This window comes from Silurus meridionalis, chromosome 3, assembly GCF_014805685.1.
Source record: "Silurus meridionalis isolate SWU-2019-XX chromosome 3, ASM1480568v1, whole genome shotgun sequence".
In the NCBI taxonomy this organism is placed as follows: domain Eukaryota; kingdom Metazoa; phylum Chordata; class Actinopteri; order Siluriformes; family Siluridae; genus Silurus; species Silurus meridionalis.
Window position 1 is genome coordinate 13313804 of NC_060886.1, and position 21507 is coordinate 13335310.

The following is a 21507-nucleotide window of genomic DNA, read 5'->3' on the forward strand; positions in this document are numbered from 1 at the left end:
TCCTTCAGCGCTCCACCTTTTTAAAATAAGTATGTTTGTTTTGAGTGACAGTGGTTGACACTTATACATTTTCCTTTCTCAGACCATATAGTCAAGTGACTCTTTCAGGTTCGGAAGAAGGGACCATATGCACACACACACACACACACACACACACACACACACACACACACACACATATATACTGCATTGAAGGTGACTTGTGTTTCCCTGTCTACAACTAGTAAAAATCCCTACCAAATACACCCCCATTACCACACACGTTTTGCAATTTCAGCTCTTCAGCTCGGGTTCGTTTTCTCACATACACAGACTGCCAATGTAATGTGATTGCAGATCTTCTTTACGCTAGTCTTTGCATGTGTCATGTGTTTCAAACCTAAACATTTGCATGCAAATGGCATCCTTTAAACACACACACACACACACACACACACACACACACACACACACACACACACACACACACACACACACACACATTTTCTAGCCCCCACTTAGCGGAAGATGGATGCTGTCATGCTTGTTGGCTTGCTGGTAAATAGAGGTCAGATTATTAAGACTCATTTGTGACCGGTGAAAGGCACTAGCTGGGAAGTTAAGATGTCAGGCTCACAGGAGCCGCACTGCAGCACCAGCATCCCCCTCTCTCTCTCTCTCTCTCTTTAATCTCTAATCCCTTTTTTTACCAGACCACCATTTTTTTATTCCTCTCCCCTTCTTCTACATGTGTCCTTTCTTCATGCCTCAAAATATGTTCCTTCCACATAGCCTCTCATCCTTTTTTCCCCTCTTACTATCTACCATTCTTTCATCTCTTCCTCCCTCTCGTTCGGTCTCATCCGGGGAAAGGTGTGTAAGCATACGAGCGCGCGCACGTGATGGAAGAGGTGTGTGACGGCCGCGCGCGGCCGTGATAGAAGGAGAGAGGGGGCGTGTGCGCGCCGGTGGGCGGGGCCGTCCGCGCGTCACTCAGCGGCGTTACGGCAGCACGTGCTGCGGTCATGGTCGCGCGTAGGAGCGGCGTGGAAGGAGGAGAGGCGACGCTGTTCCATCCTGACGCTGAGAAAGAAAGAGAGAGGGAATGACGGAGTGAGAGAGACAGAGGGAGACAGAGTGAGAGAGTGAGTGAGAGAGAGAGAGAGAGAGAAGCAAGCAGGAAGGCAGGCAGACGAGGTGCACGAGAAGCGGCTCCTGCAACCCAAGCGCGCTTGAATAATGCACGCGGCGTTGAAGGCGAGCTGAACGCTGCAGTTTGCGGGTCTGTAATCTGTCGCTCCTGCGCCCTGACACGGAGGAGAACATGTCACACTACCGCTTCATCAAATGCTGTGAGTGCTGCTGCCACTTTCTCTTGCATGTCCTCACTTCGGCGATGATGTCATTGCCGCGAGCGCGCGCCTTCCTGCAGAGGATTGATGTACTTGTGTGTGCGCGCGCGCGCGCCAGTGTGCATGGATTGCGTGTGTTTGGCTGTAAGACAGTGTTTTTGCCCACTGTAATTCAGTCTTTCAGCACACGATGTATGCATGTTGCCATGGAGCACAGCATCCTCGGTGTCAGCCTGGAGACCTGAAGGTGTGTGAGTGTGTGCGCACTCTCTCTGTGTGTGTGTGTGTGTGTGTGTGTGTGTGTGTGTGAGTGAAGTAGCTGCAGGATGCGGCAGCCATGCAAAAGTTGAGCGGTGATTGCGGCAGGTGTGAAGAGAGGGAAAGAGAGAGAGAGAGAGAGAGAGAGAGAGAGAAGCTCCCATGGGTGTCTGGAGGGAACTTCGGAGGGGAAACAGTGTGACAGTCTGACAGCTACAGCAGGGTATTCACACGCTCGGATGTGACTGAAAGAAGGATGGAACTGACATAAAAAGGGAGATAGAGGCTGGGGAAGATAAAGGGGGATTGAATGATAGGAAGAAAAAGTGTGTGATGTGGGAGAGAGAGAGAGAGAGAGAGAGAGAGAGAGAGATGCTCAAAGACAAAAGGGATTTTCAGAGATATTTGTGGCACTGCTGGATGAAAGGACGTTGTTAAACCCGTCCATTTCCCCCGCCTTTCCTTTCCTTTTTATCTGCATTTACAAAAGCACTCCTTCATCTCTTCTTATTTCAACATGACAGGTTTCTCATCAGAGACTTATTGCACACACACACACACATGCATGTGCACAGTCCTTGTGCTAATCTTCCCCTGACACAAAATGCTTCATTATTAATTTCTGCATCTAAATCTATGTTCCTTTCAGTCTTTTATAATAAACTGCAGGTTACACTCAGTTTTTTTCATGGGGACCAGTGTCCTCACTAAGATATAAACACACACACAAACACACTCACACATACGTCAACAGATGGACCAAGAATTCACAGCCGTTCAGGCTAACATACTGAACTACACTCAGAAGGACTGGTATGGGGGAAAAAACAGCACTACTTGTTTCACATGCCCACACACACATTACATCCTAGCATGAACTAATAACTAGTAACAAAACCATAGCAACATTATAAAAATGTTTAGGCTCTTGATATAAAACTTGGACCAGCCAGATCTCTTTTAATCTCAAAACTGTCATGTATGTAACTAATAGTGATTAAATGGGCGTTTGCTTCTCCAGGGCCACAAACCCAGTACGTTTCATTACTACAGCACGTGTGTGATGGACTATGAACCCCCTATACTATATCATAAACTCTGCAGTTCTTTTTTGCAAGGATGTAACCTGTAGTGAAGTTCTAGCATTTTATTGTTTGTTCATCCTGAATGTAAAAAGAGATTTCAGTTAAAGATTTAACTGAAGACTCGGAAGCATTTGCTAGAGACATTTTGGACAGCCGTTATCCGATTATAAACTCGATTGATTAGGTTTATGTCATGTAGCTCACCAACAGCTTGGTCAAAGCCTGACACTCGCAGTGTGAGGAAAGTCCACTTAGTGAGCAAGGTTTAAGATTTCTTTGGGCAGTCTGGTTCCTTAACTACAATGATTTCTGCATTAAGGTGGCCTAGGCGAGATCACATTTCACATTGTTTTTGTGAAACTTATTTACTTGTAGTTGGGGCAGGAATACCTATTGTAGGTTAAAAAAAAAACAACCTGATTATGGCCAGACCTTTTAATCTATTTACATATTCAGTCATAGCAGCATCTGAAGAGTATTAACAGACTGCTTAATGCATTATTCTTTTTTACTTGTTTAATAGCTGTTTCTCTTATCCCTCTCTTTCTCATTACCTCTTACTTTCTTTCTCTCAATATCTGTCTGTCTCTGTCTCATCCAGTGTGGCTGGACAGCTTGGGACTCTTTTCAGTTTTGTTCCAGAGACAATCTGAAGGAGAAAAGACAAGGTTGCACAGTCAGGTGCAGAGCCAGCAGAACACAGACTGGAGTGTGTGTGTGTGTGTGTGTGTGTGTGTGTGTGTGTGTCTTTGTTTAGGGATTGTGCATAGAGCGAGTGATGGATTTGCCTGCTGTGCATTTATGTGGTTATAAGCAGTGAGAGAACACACAAGGCTCGCTGTGTGGTCGGGTAATTGTGCACTTTATTTCTACAGGATCACTGATTTACAGTATCTTGGTATCACTCTGTGCGTGTCTGCATGAGCGACTGGTTCCTCCTGTAGATGCCCCACAGGGTTTGATGAGTAGTGTAGGAGACATGTGAGAGGTTAAAGCCCTGTGAAACATCCAGTGCTGTCCCTTCCCATAACAGTCCTCCAGGAGGAACCTAGACGAACGTTAGCCTGAACGTCTGTGTATCCCTGGTCCATCTGTTGATGTGTGTGTGTGTGTGTGTGTGTGTGTGTGTGTGTGTGTGTGTGTGTGTGTGTGTGTGTGTGTGTGTGTGCATTTGAAACAAAGGGATGTCTATTCATTCACTCTAATCTAAGCTCGTCTCCGTTATTAACAGCAGTCTGTGTAGGACATGCCAGCGTAAATCAATACTTCATATCCTCGAGAAGGCCGAGGAAGATCTACATTTACACTCATTTCAAATCATCTACAAAAAGCACTGCATACTTTCTGATATTTAAGAATGTCCTGCTGAAAGACCATTACACTGTATCATACTCCGTTCTTGGGCTGTAAATATTGTGTTATATTTGTCCATGTTGCAAGTGTGATTTGTCCTGCAGTTTATTAAAAACTAGCAAATACAAGACGTGGCATTGTTTCCTCACTGCTTTACTTTTCTATTCCGTTAAAAGAAAGGTTTAATATTTGATAATGTGTGTTAAATCCTGCTTTGCTGGTACCTTTTTAGTACTTCTAAACAACGTGCTACTTAGATTTACATATTGTATATTGAGAGAATGTAATATAATATGTTTATAAAAGCAGTACAATGCCGAGGATGGAGCCGCCAGGAAGGAGGAAAAGAGGCAGGCAAAGGAGGAGGTTTATGGATGTGGTTTAGGGAAGACATGCAGGTAGTTGGTTTGAAAGAGGCAGGTGTGGAGAAGAGGGGAAGTATGGAGACAGATGATCCGCTGTGGCGACCCCTAACGGGAGCAGCCAAAAGAGGAAAAAGAAGATAAAAAAGTACATATTGTAATATACATCATATTATGTCCATTATAACTCAGAATGCTAATTTGCACTACATAGCAACAGCCACTATCATGGTGATGATTAGCAAATAGTGCATTACACAAGCCTTCTGTGTTCATGTTCATGCCACATGACATAATGCTGCCCTGCCCAAAGGCTCAGTGTTTTACTATCCTCTATAAACCAGTTATGGAGTCCGTCAGTACGGGTGATAAAACCACTCCAGCTGAGACTCACTCAAGTATGATAAGGACAAATGCAGAATGAAGAGGACCAGTGGTTGTAAGGTGACACTTAGATGAATGTGCACTGGTGGGTATATATGCAGTGTGAATAGAGCTGTAAATTCACACCTTTTATTTGAACTTTTCTGCTATTGTTAGACAAGGTAACTGCAGCAGTTTTCTCGTTTTAAATAAGTGGTTGGTGATGGTAATAAAAAATCCAGAACAAGGGGTCAAATAAAGTTTCCAGGCTCAAATTCATACCACCAAATTGACCAGAAAAAATGATACCTTAAATGCTGATAACTGGAGAATAAAACTAGCAAGATCAGAGAATTATCAGGATAGGACTGGCATTGGCTAGGTAAGGCCTGGACTAGATTTTATAAGACTGATTTGGGTTGTCTTGGCTTGGACTGAGCTAAATTAGATTGGACTAAATTGGTTTAGCAGAGCATAACATATGGCTTGGCCTGGATTGAACAGGGATTGACAAGACTTGATTGGAATAGGTAGGTTTGGCTTGACTTGACCTAGATATGATTAGATTGGATTAGACTTGAATGGACTGGATGGGTAACTTGGTTCGGGCCAGACTAAACTACACTAGAGTTGATTTTTTTTTTTGTGCTAGACAATGCTATGAAATATGCAAATTTGCAACAACTAGGGAAGATAAAAAATAATCAAATAAAACAAGGAACAGGTGCAGGGACATACACAAGGAGTATGTTAACAAGGACAGAAAACACTGGCTACATATGAAAGGTGAAAATGGCATAGACTGGGAGCACAATCAGTATGTAAACATGAGATGTGTTCTGCAGGGAAGATCAGATTTGTGCAGTTAGCACCCATAGGCATTTTGTATAGTATGGAATGTAAGTGTGGAAAGGCTTGATCAACATAACAGTAAATCCAGTCTTATTTGAAGGAGGAAATGCATGTTTAAACTGATTTTCTTTAGTTATGTCACTATGAAGGCAGAGTTACAGAGAAGTGCCATATCCCTGTATGCAGTGTGTGTGTGTGTGTGTGTGTGTGTGTGTGTGTGTGTGTGTGTCAGTTTGCCTTGTTCTACTACTCTACTGTCCTATATAGTTTCTGCTTATTGACTGCAGGGAGACACCCAGCCATGAGATAATTCTGTTCTGTTAACCATTCTCTCTGACGCATACTACAGTGTTATTGCATGTGTTGGTTTTCTTTCTATGCCTTCACATCTAAATAAATGAGCGCAGAAGAGGTTATGGACTAGAAAAGAAAAATATTTATCTCTTCTTTGCCTGACATTTTGTTGGAGAAGGCAGGCAGTGTGTCTTGTTACTGGGAATATTTTTGAATCTGATTTTCTCTAGACATTGCCATGACATTGCTTAGGACGTTCAGTTTGTCAGTATAAGTAACTTTGTGTTTCATTCTCCACAGCAGTCACCAAAGGCTGCTTCTATTTCTTCTTGTGTATGTTTATGTATGTGTGTTTATGAACATGTTTACCAAGAGTGAAAAACACCTCACTTCCCACAATGCTTGGTGCATGGGTATTTGTTTCCATGGATACTTTTCCATGGATACTTTCAAGTGAAAAGTTAAAATTGTAGTAGTTAATTGATCCCACAGACGGATACAGGACACTTTGAACCTGTTTATGTGCTTTAACAGAGAAAAGATATAAATGTTGATATTGCTTCCAATATTCAGGTAATTTTCAAGACTGGAAACTTTCCATGGGAATTAGCAGGAAAGTATGGTAATTAAAGGGTATATACAGTATGGGAATTAATGGGAATAAACTAGGAATTTACAAGCTAGATTGGGAAAGTTTGGACATGTGCAGAGGAGGGACATGGGGTATATACGGGTAGGAGAATGCTGAGGATGGCGCTGCCAGGAAGGAGCAAAAGAGGAAGACCAAAGAGGAGGTTTATGGATGTGGTGAGGGAAGACATGCAGGTAGTTGGTTTGAAGGAAGTAGATGTAGAGGGCAGAGTGGTTTGAAGACAGATAATCCGCTGTGGCGACCCCTAATGAGAGCAGCCGAAAGGAGAAGAGGAAGACATTGGGAATTTACAAAATTGCTGGTTAGCCTATAACAGGAAACCTAAATATACCTCTTTTTTTTATTTCTACCCTGTACCTTCATCAATCACATGCACACTGCACCTTTACTGCATGGCTACTGAGGCCACACCCCCTATATGTACTGTGCAATCCTCCATAACATAAGATGGATTTAATTTCTTATTCAAGAAATATCTATAATTGTTCTACTTACAATTTATTCAAAGTCCAAAATGTCATTAAAAAAAGTATTAGTTTGCACGCATGTCTTACCAAATAAAAATGTTTATATTTGTTTGTATATGACATATACAAAATATACATTTTTAATGAATTCCCAGAAATTCCCAGTAAGTTTCCAACTTGGAATACTTAAAAAATTGGACAGATGAAGTTCCCATAGAAATATACTTGAAATTTACAAAAAAAACAATGCCCTATTGCAACACTACTTTCAATGCATATACACACGACATGCAATAGTATGCATCTGAGTAAAAATGAGTGCACTAGTTTGTGTTTTGATTGTTTTGCGATAGAGCTGTAAAACAGTGTTCAGCATGTCACCCAAGTTTCGAGAAAGGAACTGAAGAGCGAGTGGAGAAAATGCATTTCATTGGCATTAAGATAAGATCCAGTTCCAGTTGGTCTTGTTCAGTGTTGCTGCAGATAAAAAGGTATAGAAGTCTTTGTTTTAACGAGGTGCAATCTGAACAGTTTTCCAAACAGAGCTCCTGGTTTTTATTTGAACTGTGTTTATTGCTATTCTTTTTAGATCCAGAACACATGAAATTTGGCTACAGTCATATTTAAATAAAAGTTTTATTTATATTGATAGCTGAGCCAAGTAAAGAAAACACAGACACTGCAAAGCAGACAACCAAAATGAATAAAAGATTTATGCGTCAGTGTTACATTAGACATTATATAATTGTCCAAAATATTTTAATAGATTACCCCATCTGCCCATTAGGAAGCAGGACTTCTTGTACCCACTCCACTTCACTTATTATTAAACGATGGACGAAGTGCAACCTGACTCTCATTTAGAAAATACATACTGTATTGGCCATAAATTGGCATGTTGGTTGCACAGATATTGCTGGTAAAGCTCCAGGATTCTTTGTTTGAGCCTGAGCTTGGGGTTTCTCTTCCTGTTAATATAAGATCTCTGTTCCAAAACCTGCATTGAGACACCATATTTGCCAATCCTTGTGGACACCTGACCATCCCATTCCAAATATAGTCCCCCATTTGCTGTTATTATGTCCTCTACTCATCAGGGAAGATTTTCCACTAGATTTTGAAAAGTCAGGTGTCCCAATACTTACATATAATCGTAATCAGTATTGATGCTAGGTGTAAATGTATTTTTGTGCAAAGTAGCCTGCAATGGAACGGTGTGCCACTGCAGGCTGTATTCCCACATCGTGTTGCATTAATGACACCAATTAAAATATAGCTAGTAACTTTTAGTGCACATAAATCTCAAATGTAGGGCTGCAACTAACGATTATTCGGAAAAAAATTGTTATCTTTTAAAATGTTTTGCTTAATATAACTATTTCAGGGTATTTATGTATTATGTAAGTGTATTTGAAAAAAATGTAAAAAGCCACATAGTGAGTTTAACTCTCTTTAATTTAAACATTTTAAAGCTTATAGTAGCTGCTTGTTGATGAGTGCATTGAGGATTTCTCTTTCAAACAATTTCCACATTTCCCTTGTTTTTTTATGTAAAAAAAAAAGAAAAAAATACACTGAGTATGCAAGGTGAAGCAATTTGTGTAGACAACTATGCTTAAAAAAACTTTATAAAATATAATAAATACAACTTTAGTTTAAAAAAATACAGATATTTTGTTCATTTGTAAAGATCTAAGCATCTAGAATATATAAATAATTTAATCTTGAATAATAATTAAATGATAAATAAAATAAATGCATCAAATAAATATACAAACATTTAAAACAAGCATTTGAACATAACGCTGCAGTAAATCATGTTTGAAAACAGATACTGTTGTAGTAGACAAATGTGATAAAAGAGACTGGAATGGAGAAACAATTAAAAGCTTACTGGCTTGATCAAAAAAATCGAAATAAGCCACAACAGTGACTTAAAAATGTGATTGTTCACTGCTGCTGTTTTTTGAATCCATCACTATGTCGTGAGCGAGCTGATTGCACAACCTGATGCTCGCGAGTTACGACAGAACAGATCCAGTGCGACTGTCCTGAAGTTAGCAAACAGTTTACACAATAGCACTTCATTAAACTATACCATTTTCACATGATGGGGATTCTACAGTTTTTGTTTACCGTGCTGATCTTTCACCTTCATCCGTGACACAGTGTGTTTTCTTTTTATGTGCTTGTGCATCACTGTGGTACTTCCAATCCCAGCCAAACTCCACTTTGCATAACTTGCAGGTACAGTTTTCTTTGTTGCGTTTAATATAAAATGCTCCCATGCCTTGGATGACTTGGGATGCACACTTTTTCCTGCTGGCGGTTGACCCTGAACTGTCTGCTATTTTTGCAGGCGGGTGTGTAACCCGTAACTTGAGCAGCCCAACTAATCGATAACAGCATTTGTTGACAATGAATTTAATTATTGATTATGATCTAATTTATTGATTAGATGTTTCAGCTCTACTCAAATGTAGCTATGTTCTCTACCAACAAACATTCATTCACCTTCAGGAACCATTTTGAACCATCAAGGTCACAGTGGATCTAGAGTCCATTTGTTGAACAGTGTGCTGAAAAAAAAAGGGTCTTGAATTTGCTAAATTCAAACGTCTACTATTTGGTTTTGCTGAGCCAAAATGATTTGATCATATGTTTCTAAAACCCTGAATTAAACTGTACACCATGCTGAGAATGCAGCGATATACACTTTGAAATTGAGTTTAATATAAGCAATTAAATGACATGTTAAGACACATAATATTTGAATGTCAACTATATGCCATTTTCAAGACTATAACATGGCCAAATATAACATTTTGTTCTTGAGAATATCAATATCGGTTTGGTTATTTAACAGAAAATCAAGCTGCCAAAATGAGTCCAGGATATAAACCTGTTAATTTTGCATATGAACACTTTTTTTGAAAAAAATTTGTGCTTGGCATTTCTCTTAAAATGTTGACTTATGCTTCTGTAAATTACATTATATACAAAATATATTACAATGTATTCAAATATATTGTGAAAGCCATTGGGTAGTAAACAAAGTGTGCACGTTTGATCAAATGTCAAGTGGCTGCATTTTGAGAGTTGGAAGTGAAAACACTGTTTCTGTCTTCATGAAAAACCTTCCAAACAGAGGCCTGTTTCCAAAATGCCAGTGTCAAAACAAGTCTCAAGAGTAGCAGCTCCTCTAGACTCCATGCACATTAAAAATGACACAAACTGAAGTTAAGGAGGTTTTTAATGTGTACTTGAATGTGAAAATGAGAAAAATGTATGTCATCTTCACCAAAAGATTTTAAAGGGTGATGTAGCACTCTAAGGAATATCTGAATCTTTTTTGCTTTTTGAGCTCTCTCTCTCTCTCTCTCTCTCTCTCTCTCTCTCTCTCTCTCAGACACTTGTGTTCACACTTTTGCTCACAAATCTCACTCTTTTTTTTTTTTTTTTCCTCCCCCCTCAGACATTTTCATATTTAGTTTTCTGCAGTATATCCTATAGGTTCCAGTGCACAGTTTGTCTCTGGAATTGGGTCATAAGCCCATTGTAGACTGTGTCGAGTGTGTATTAACCCTCTATGCACAGATACTGATTGCAGGCACCCAGCTGGTGTATTGGTTTCATTTTCCACTATATTCTATCCAGGTGTGATATTGCTTTATCTTTATCTTATCACTATGTAGTGTGTGAAGCTGGTTTCCTTTTACTGAAGTTTTTATTTTTCCTTGTTGCTGAAAATCTCCCACAGCCCGGGCAAGGAGAACTGAAAAGGTCTCTGGCCTTGATCTAAATAAGCAGCCATTCGCTGCAGGGAGATAAACAAATTAGCTTGGCCTTTTCATAGCTTATGTTAACTTCATTGTCCTTTAGGCTGCCTCTCGAACAGGTGAGAAGCTGGAAGTAGATGCCTATCTTTCTCAGGGTGGTTAGAGCCCATAGCAGTATCAATCATCAAGCCTTCTCTGTCAGCTAGTGGATAATAAGCATCTCAGTTCAGCTTTCTGCCTAAGAGAAAGAGAAACATGCTGGCAGCGATCTACAGAGTACAGCATTGGGGTGACCTTATCTTGATGCATAACCTTATCAAGATTGTCAAATCTAGCAGGTGGAAGTAGTCCCTTTGAGAGAAGTCTGGATGGATTTGTTATTACTTGACATTACATTTTGATCTGATCGGAGCCCCAGACCTGGTATTGCTTTATGTTGGCAATTATCTGTAAATGTATTGTGAAATTTTGGAGTAACAACATGTGGTGCCCTCGTTGTTGGAAATAAACCATAAAAATCGCTATACTAAATTCTCTTATAAATACTTAATTGTGATCGAAACTGCATATTGTTTTACCATGATTTATTATTTTCTCTGTATTATTTTCCAAACCCAAAATCCATTTACTAAAACTCCTATCCAGGATAATTTTTTTTACTTCAGAGTCGAATACATGCATTATATTTCTAAAAGTATTGGGTTTCCTGCTATATGTCATTCACTTGAACTTGGAATCCCAAACTTCTTCCAGCATGGCAATGCCCCTGTGCACAAAGTGAGCTTCTTGAAGATCTGGTTTACATGCTTTGGAAAGGAAAATCTTGAGTGGCCTGCTATAGAGCTCTGATCTCCTCCTATTGATTACCTTTGGGATGAACTGGAACACTGACTGCACCCCAGGTCTCCTCACCTACATCAGTACCTGCCTTTCATAACACCCTTGTCTCTGAACACAAATATCCATAAGCACACTCCAAAATCTAGTGGAACATCTTCCCAGAAGAGTGGAGGGAATCATAGAGCAAATTGGGACTAAATGTGGAATGCAATGCTCAAAAATCACATACCGTACTTATGACCAGGTGACCCAGAACTTTTGGAAATATAGTGTATGTTGAAAGTATTATGATTAAAAAATTTTGTACAAATTTAATGGTAGTATTAAATTTTATGGTAAATTTGGCACCAAATATGGAACAAGTGTATATTTTAAATTAAGGCCTTGCTGAAACTGTTTAGTTCATTTGTATGTTCAGTCAAACCCCGATAATTTGTGGTTTGGAAACTCTCAGTTCGGAAAATTCATGGATTCTCATTTGGAACCACTTGACTATCAGCAAGTTGTGGATTATCTTAAAATTCGCGGGAATCTGCAGCGGGATAACATTTAAAACTATGGTTTCACTAACAAACTTCATAAAACATTTAAAAACACATTTTTGAATTAAAGTGACACAGTGTCTAGATGAATTCACTAAGGTACCATATTTACCACGGAGGTGTGTCCAAAATGTGTGGATTTTTGGAATTCGCCTTAGAACGTAACAAAGAATAAAACAAATACTTTAAGTCTCTCTCTGCTTTATTTATCCTGTTTAGGAGCTGCATCAGATGTGATGCATAATCAAATAAGGATTAATCTTTTTTAAGAAAAAATGTGCAAGAAGATATTTTAGAAAAAATGTTACACACCCAGATATATTAGTTTTTGGGTGTGCTAATTTTAGATCAAGCATTTTGGTCAAACATCATGGTTTTTCATTTGTATGCAAGCAGACTTAAGGTTTAGGGGAATTTCCTGTTTTCTCGATTTTCCCTAAACAGCAAATGGTGACACAGAAGGTCTCACGAGTGCATTTACTTAATTCTTGTTCATTTTCTGACCAATGATTTTTTTGTTAAGGCCAATAAAAGCTGATTATTTCCCATTTTGGGCTTGGCCCATTTTTTTTTTTTGCCCAGGAGAGTATGTTCAAACTAATCCATGTTAGAGCTTAGGGTTGCCTGGTGCAGCCAGATGCTGTGTATTAAATGGTCAATTAAATCACACATCTCAGCGCTCAGAAAATTAGAGAATTTTGCTGTACCTCAGCACTCTAGGACTGGAGTCAGAAACTGAGCTGTAAAGTTTAGCACATGGTTGATCACATCCGAAGACAAGCTCATGCCATATATCAGAACACTAAAGTAAAGGAGGTTTATGGCCGTGTAGGGGGATAAATTGCATTACTTAAAGGTCTCAATTTACTCACAGTAATAAAGTTCCCCCAACAACATATTAGATCACACAGTCTGTTCTAAGGACACGGCACAACACTTCACTGCTCATTTCGTTGGTTCAAAGAGGAGTCCGGCCGATGGGCTTTGTCATGGTGGATTTTTGGTAAGGTTAAAGAAATGGTCTCGATTAAGCTAAATAAAATTCTCATCTCCTCTCCAGCATGACAAATCTACAAAGCTCTCATCTCCCACTCCACACCTGAAAGGTGAATCAGCTGAGAATAAAGAAAGAGAACACGGAATAGAATCGAAAAGAGTATGAATGACAGGCGGCTTGCTGGGGCTTTAAAGTACTCAGTGTTGCCACTAGTTTTACGGCTTACCTACTGGCAGCAAGCCTTTGAATCAAAAAGAGAGGGAGAGCAAAGTAGAAACCAGGAAAAGCTTTGTGTGTATAAGAAGAGTGTTAAGAGTCGAGAGAGGCGTCTAATTTATCTACAAAGGCAGAAGTTTGAAACCACGGTTCCTCTGGCTGAAGGGCTTCCAGTGACCTGAATTATCGCAGTAATTACAAGTCTGCACACAACCATGGAGAGGGAAAGCGCCGTCTGAAAGTTCAGACAACTTGCTCATAAAGAAAACCTTTTTTTTTTCTTCTCTCATGCCTGGGCTAAGGGAAGCTGATGGATGTACATATAGCGATGACTCAGTTGGCCCACCAAGGTCAAACAAACTTTCTCCAACCCATTATTTACTTGCTGGTTTGCACTCATTCTGTCTGCCTTGCTCTCATATAGTCTATCTGAAATACTTTTTCTCTCTACCTCTCTCTCTCTTTAGTGGTGAGTTGGAGGGTTTGTAAGGGACGATTTGGTGGAGCAGCTCAGTAGGAGATGTATATATGCTGAATGACTGAGCAGCTTTGTGATTGCTGCGAATGAGTTGATAGGCAGTCGATATAAAGGATCTCAGGCTTTTTAAGCCTCAATTATTAATTCAGGTGAAAATGTTGCTTTCAGTGGAAATTGAGGTATATTTTACAACTGTCAGTAAAATTTTCTTCAAAGTCAACGCTTATTTGGTAGATTTTAGGAACTAGGGACTTTGTTTCTACGACCCAACCAGCAGTGTGTTGAATGTGCTGAGTCATGATATCAATCCCGCACTCCTGCTGCTTGGTGTGCGTAGTGGTGAGGGTCTTTGCTTCAAACCTTGAACAGACACCCAAGAAAAATGGCTTTGTTAGATGAGGTTTCATTCCCTCCCTTAATTTCCCCATCGCCTACCTTTCCCAATACACTGTAACTTTTTCTTCCCCAGTTCAGTTTTACTAATGCAGCAGTTTTAACAGTGGATATTGTCTGGGAGCAGCTTTAGAGACATTTGGATATAGATTGAGATTTAAGATCTGTAGTCTGTGTGTAAGACCTTTCTCTATTTTCCTCCTTCTTTCTCTCTCTGTGTCTTTTTACCATTGTTTAGAATGTGGACTTGTTGATGAGCTTGATCCTAATGTGACACTGTGCTCTACCTGATTTTTGGCATTAAAACTTGATGTATGTTCCATACATACTATCAGGTTTTTTATATTTTGTCTCTCTGTAGGTGTGTGTGGGGTGGAGGGGGGTGTCGTGGTGCATATTTGTATATATTTCAGCATTGTAGAGTACCTGAGCCCAAAGAAATGTAAATGTAAATATTCTATAAAGAGTTAATAATCAGTTGGTAGTGTGGCAGAACTACATGTTTTGAGAATATGATCTCTGCATCACAGCATCTGTGTTGCTAATCACATTTCTTGCTAAATCAACAATCTTGAATTACAGCCCAGAGACTCACTATGTGGGTGAAAGCTGTGAAATGTAAGGCAACTATAGTAGAATGTCTGAAGAAAGCTTTGATGTAGGCTGCCAGGCTTCATTAGACAGCTATAAGGAACGATGCTGTTTGTGACTTTAGTTTAATCTCCCGTTCATTCTTAACCCAAATAGAACTGTTAAATGCTATAGTCATATTTTGTGACACATTTGCAACTTGCATTTAAATACATTTAGGCATTTGGGTAAAGATTTTTATTTTGAACATAAATAAGCCACACCTGTCTATAAGCCGCAGGTTCCTACATTGAAACTAATGAACTTTACACAGGCTTTAACGAAAGACAGTGTCTGTTACACGGCTTGTATCTAAACAGTAGCCTACCAAGAAAGGCATTGTTTACTGTCTTCCTCCTTTCTTTCACAACTATTTCTCTCGGGAGTTTTTTGTTTGGCATCGTCGTGCGTTTAAAAATCACCATCGGTGAAGCTTTTCTCCCGATGCCGTGCAGCTCAGAACACAGGTGAAGTGCGTTTTTTCATGCCCGGTTGTTTTCAGCGTGACGAATGAGTCGCATTTCCTGTAGACAGTCCGAGTGAGCGGCAGGTCAAACATCAGAGGAACCTCATCCATATTTATGATGTGGTGCGGCCTGATTCAGTGGGAGCGTGATTTAATATAAAGAATTTCATTGGTTCACCTGAACCCGTTCGGCAATTTTATTGGTCTAATGTTATGGGGCTCATTTTTTGGCTTGAAGTTTGTGAAACCGGGAAAAACCCAGGAAAAATCCATAAATTAGCCGCTTCATTGTTTAAGCCGCGGGGTTCAAAGCGTGGGAAAAAGTAGCGGCTTTTAGTCTGGAAAATACGGTACATTTAAATTTGGCTGAGTGTTTTCTTCAGGATGTTGTTAGTTCACAAAATATTTATTTAGGCGCTGGTTTAGACAAAGCCAGACTAGATCTGTTTTGTTTATTAATATACCGATTGCTATTTACTACAGCTCTAATTGTTTTTCTTGCTTTTAGGTTGTTTTCAGCTATGTAACGCCTTCAGGCAGAACATGGAGATTGACCAGTGCCTGCTGGAGTCATTACCTCTGGGGCAGAGGCAGAGGCTGGTGCGCCGGATGCGTTGTGACCAGCTGCGTGCATACTACGAGCGTGAGCGGATCCTGCAGAAACAGAGTACACACAAGCCCCTCGGCAGCCAGCGCAAGAAACGCTCAATCAGCTTCTCCCTCTCCGATATCCTCCAGGACGCCATCATACGCCATGATGATAAAGAGGGTGAGCTTTGAGGCACTGTGTTCTGAATCATGAACATGATGGTGGTGTGTATAATGTGTATAAAACATGATAAATGTCAGCTATAGCGAATGATACCTAAGGTTTCTTGATTTAAAAAAATAATAATATATTTTTTAATTATTGGCTTATTGGCTCATTCATACAGCATTTGGGACCCATCTGTTTCTGTGTATTACACTCCAAGTTCAAACTCTTGTGTCTACCATTCTGCAGCTCTTATTACATTATTGTGTTTGTGTGTGGGTGTGTGCCTGCAAGGACTCCCCAGCTGGTGGAAGAAAAATAACTCAAAATTAATTTCCAACAAGGCATGGAGTCACAGGCTCAGCCATTAGCCTCTGGGCATTAAGTCATTCCTCACCCTGATTATAGCCTAGTCAAAGCTAATATTCTGTGTGCAGCAAGCAGGACCGGACAGCCACACGCCCTTCCTGAGCGATGGAGCGGGCAAATTTCATTTAACCAAGTCAGCTATTTCTGCCTATGAGGTTGCAGGGTGGAGTAGAAGAGTTTTTGAAATTCTCTCAGGACAGATCGGGCTAAGGCAGATCAAATTTTTTGTGTCTTTAGGAGAATGAAACCCTGTAACACCCATCATATGAGAAGGCCATTAAGTTTAGCATTTTCCTGTAGCATGTCGAGCGAGGCATTATTGAGGGATTAGTCTAAAAGCCTTGCATAGTTCTATCAACAACTGCAGGAACAACTGGCCACCGGCATCTGCTAATACAGCCTGTGAATCACATTCAAGTCATCACAGGGTTATGCGTTTTAAATCTGCATAATTACTGCAGGCTGTTTAAGTAGCATTTCTTGTCATCACCATCGAATGCCATTTGCTTTTTGGCTTTTTTTGGGGGTTTTGTTTTTGCCGTGTGCCATTTAAAAAAAAAAAAAAGAATTAAACACAGGGTTAAAACACGCACAAACGCGCACACACACACACACACACACACACACACACACACACACACACACAACTGTGTGACTGATCTGTACAACCCAGATTCAACACACACTCGTAATCACTTCGCACACCCATGACTTCAGTACCACCCACATTACATCACTTCATTACCATAAATTGTTTACATGCTGTTTTTGCACATCTTTCCTGGATTGCTGCTATTTGCTCTTTTGCACAACATTTTGTTTACATTTTTGCTACTGTTCACTTTGTCTCGTTACAACAGGTTTACTGGTGGAGCTATTTTGTGTTTTGTGTATTGTCTTGCACTGTCCTGTGTTGTCTTGCACTGTCTTTCACCAGGTTGCACACATGCACTTTATGTGGCGAGGACACTTACTAGTCCTTCGCCCTGTGTTTTTCTGTTTCTGTGATTGTTGTTGCATGTAGCATCAGGGTTCTGGCGGAACGTTGTTTCATTTCACTGTGTACTGCGTCAACTATATTTGGTTGAAATGACAATAAAAGCTTCTTGACTTGAAAACACACAGATGATAAAGTAATGCCTAGTGGACAGCCAGTTAAATACCTTGGATTTATAATATTGTCTGTATGCAGACTAATATCGCAAGAATGAAGCATTCAAAGCTCCAAATGAGTTTCAGTATGATATAGATATGAACTTGCCTTTACAAAGAAGAGTGTTTAGAACTGCAGGCACTATATCCTCGTAGCTCGCTAGGACAGCAACTCATTAATATTGTTTTATAATAAGCAAGTATCATTATATGTACATAAAGTATATAGATAATTGTGAGCTTTGTAAGGAATAAAACATGACCGATGCATTTATAGGAAAGCAATCATCAATGCAACCCTATAGTGGATTATTTTTCCTTAAAAGTATGAACTACTAAACTATAAACTATATAAACTACTTGTCTTTATAGTTATATTTCATGTTATGGATCATTCATTAGACTTAGTTTAGTTCTTGCTATCACTAAATTGTTACAGCGGTTCTAAAACATTCAATATGTGACCAGCATCTACTTTTTTCTCTTTTTTGAAGTTGATAAGCCAAAAAAACCCAGAGTGATCCCACATTTTCTTTTTTACATAATAACTTTTATTAAGCTTATTTATTATATGCTTGTTGAACATGTGGCATGTCTTTAATGCAAGTGTGTAATTTGAGAAATGATAATATATTGGAATTAACCCAAACTTGTGATATGCATCATGGCCAGAACTACAGTCAGAGCTGTGGTTGCAGGAACCTAATCAACATCATCAACCTATTTTTTGGCTTCCTTTGTTTTCCTCTTTCTCTTTTAAACTGCCATCGTCTTCTAACGCTTGAAGTGCTAGTTGTTTACCCAGCTGTCAGGTCAAATCTGTGTCACATTTCCCAGCAGCCTTTGCAGGCCGGTGTGTAAATGCCTCCCATTGGCCACCACTCGGGTTCAGCTGGTCCATGACACCAGCTGGTGTTCCTGTTGGAAACAAGGCACCTTTGGCTAGGGATAAATGGAAACTTCAGCCCACCTACTAAACACTAATTACCAATCTGGCAGTGCCCAGTGCTTTAGTGGACTGTGGACTCTCTCAGGCAGAGAGACATGCTTAGTGTCTTGGGTAAATGCCTTTTGACCAGCCACTGGCTCTGATTATTGATTTCTTATGGCTCTATGCCATCATTTGGGTTTCAGGCTTCCAAGCCACATGCTAAATAGATTCAGTAAAGCATCAGTGTGAAATTTGCGTCAAGACGATTTTATACTTATTTAAACAAGAAAGCAGGTGCCAGAAGTCTTAATTATAATTTTTTATTTAGATTAAAATCAAAATTAATTGGTTATCAGAATCCTGAAGGTTTTAGGTGTCTGGGTTCCAAGTTTTTTTTTTTTTTTTTTTTTGTCTGACTTCCAAACAGTTTGAGTGATGTTCATCTATAGTCTACATTGAAAACCAAAACTCTGTTTGGGCTCTTTATTCCCTAATCAATATGAACTCTTCATGATGCTTTTGTAGTCACTCATGTGGGCTATGAGTTTTAAAAAACATGGGACGTCTGCAGTACAGGGATTGATATGTCTGTTTACAAGAGGATTTGTGTTGGTGTTTGATGTGGGCTATACAGGCAATGCCAAATCCACAGTGCCTGGATAAAAAGGCCAGCTGATATGTTCTGTTTCATTGAGGGCTGCAGCTGCCTCTCCCAACACACACATTAGGAGAGACAAGGGTGAAAAACAGACACTCCTATTGTTTGTGACTATCAATCAGATATTTCCATCACAATTAAATTTTGTTTTAGGCAGTAACAAAGCGAAAAAGCATCATTCTGATTAGCAACTGACGCTGTTAAACCTTTTTCTAAATATGTATGACCACGTGACTATTGTATTTGAGCAGCCTGATTGGTGTAAACCAAGAATGACACTTTTCTCAAGAAAATATTTAAGAAACATGCTACAGTAATATACAAATCCTACGACTGTATGATCTGAACATTTATATTTATAGTGTTTGGCAGATGCCCTTATACAGAGCAACCTACAAACGTACTTTAAAGTGTCTATCAATAAATGCAGGTAATGACGCTGGTACATTAGGACACAGACCTTGAATACTAATAGTGTAAAACACTTGGGAGAGATTATAGTTAGAAAAGCATGTTGTTGTTTTTTTTAATTAAGAGAAATTTTAAGAGCTATTTTAAGTCCTGCTGAAAGAGGTGCGCTTTTAGACGTCGAGTGAAGACTCATTTCATGTCCAGTCTATTACTTTTTAAATCATAGTTGCCTGATACACAAGCTTATTTAACCAGGAGAGGAAAAGGTTAAAAAAACTATTCTTTTGGTATGTACACAGACCAGGCATAACTTAATGGCATATAACATTATGACTGGTAAAGTGAATAACACTGATTATCTCTTCATCATGAAATCTGTTAGTGGGTGGGAAATTTCAGGCAGTACTTGAACATTTTGTCTTCAAAGTTGATGTGTTAGAAGCAGGAAAAATGAGCAAGCGTAAGGATTTGAGGGAGTTTGACGAGAGCCAAATTGTGATGGCTAGATGACTGGGTTAGAGCATCTCCAAAACTGCAACTCTTTTGGTATGTTTCTGGTCTGCAGTGGTCAGTATCTATCAAAAGTGGTCCAAGGAAGGGACAGTGGTGAACCAGCAACAGGGTCATGGGCGGCCGAGGCTCATTGATGCATTTGGGATGCGAAGGCTGGTCCGTGTGGTCCGAGCCAATAGACAAGCTCCTGTAGATCAAATTGCTGAAGAAGTTCTAAAGAAATGCTTTTAATGCTCTACGGGTCAGAACTGTTTTGGCAGCAAAAGGGGGGAAAAACACAGTATTAAGCAGGTGGTCATAAAGTTATGTCTGATCGGTTGTGTACTATACTATACTATACTCTACTCATTTATTCTGTTAGTAGTTAATAGTTCAGCCATGAAACTCTGTCTGGGTGCCGGTTGCTTCTCTTGACACTGGTGCTGTAGTTTATTGTTAGGTTTTGTACCTATGTAACTCTTTGTAGTCACATCAAAATAGCCAGGCACCATCTCTTTGTGGTGTACAGCAGTGGTCCTCAACCCCCAGGCCAATTGGTACCGGGCCGCACAGAAAGAATACATAACTTATGATAAAGTCTGTTACACTTACATTATTTCAGTTTTATTTATTATCTGATTCTGAACGATTTTGGAAAATTACCGGATTCTCTCCGTCACATCTGTCTATGACTCACTCTTGATGCATGTGAAGATGCCTGGCCTCGGTCACGTCTTACCTACATCCGCTACCTTCTTAAAGGGGCTGCTCCGGCCGGTAACACATAATACATTACCGCTGAATTCAAATCCCCAAGCTAGCAAAATGAACAAACAACACCACATTGGATTCACGATTATTATTATATTTAAAATAAAAAAAAAACACAGTTTTTATGCCTGTCCGTGAAAATATTGTCCGACATTAATCTGGTCCGTGGCGCAAAAAAGGTTGGGGACCACAGGTGTACAGTATTTCCGCCACATTGCACCGTCCACCTCCTCAGCACCACGTGTATAGATCTGCAAAGGTGCTCACTCTTACTCCACCTTTTGCAGCATCAGCATGGTTGTTAACATGTTTGAACATGCTGGTGTTAGCATGCTATAGAGCAGTCTTAGAACTCGCTCAAACAACAAACCTATCTATACTTCTGTAAAACAACTCTTGCTAGCTTCATTCTTGTCATGGCTGATTACCTATTTGTTAACTAGCTGTTAACTACTATTAACTAGCTAGCTAGCAGTACATTAGTTACCATTTTTTGAAGTAGACAATTTTCAGGCAAAAATAAAATTTTCTCAAAACAATGTGAAAATATATAAAAAGGTTTGTTTTGAGTTGAAGGGTTGTGGCATATCTACATGTAATTGTTGTTTTTT

General features: G+C 39.6%; 1 protein-coding gene across 5 annotated transcripts in view; it reads left to right on the top strand.

The window, feature by feature from the left end:
* myo16 (myosin XVI) overlaps positions 1 to 21507 on the top strand; it is a 137611-nt gene that overhangs the window by 22443 nt on the left and 93661 nt on the right. For 3 of the 5 annotated variants that reach the window (XM_046845155.1, XM_046845154.1, XM_046845158.1), the window contains exon 2: positions 15867 to 16127. In XM_046845155.1, coding sequence (XP_046701111.1) covers positions 15902 to 16127 — 226 coding nt within the window. In that variant the 5' untranslated portion in view covers positions 15867 to 15901. Of the gene's footprint in view, positions 1 to 680; positions 1332 to 15866; positions 16128 to 21507 lie in introns of those variants that run through there. The other 2 variants (XM_046845153.1, XM_046845156.1) reach the window with 1 other exon arrangement.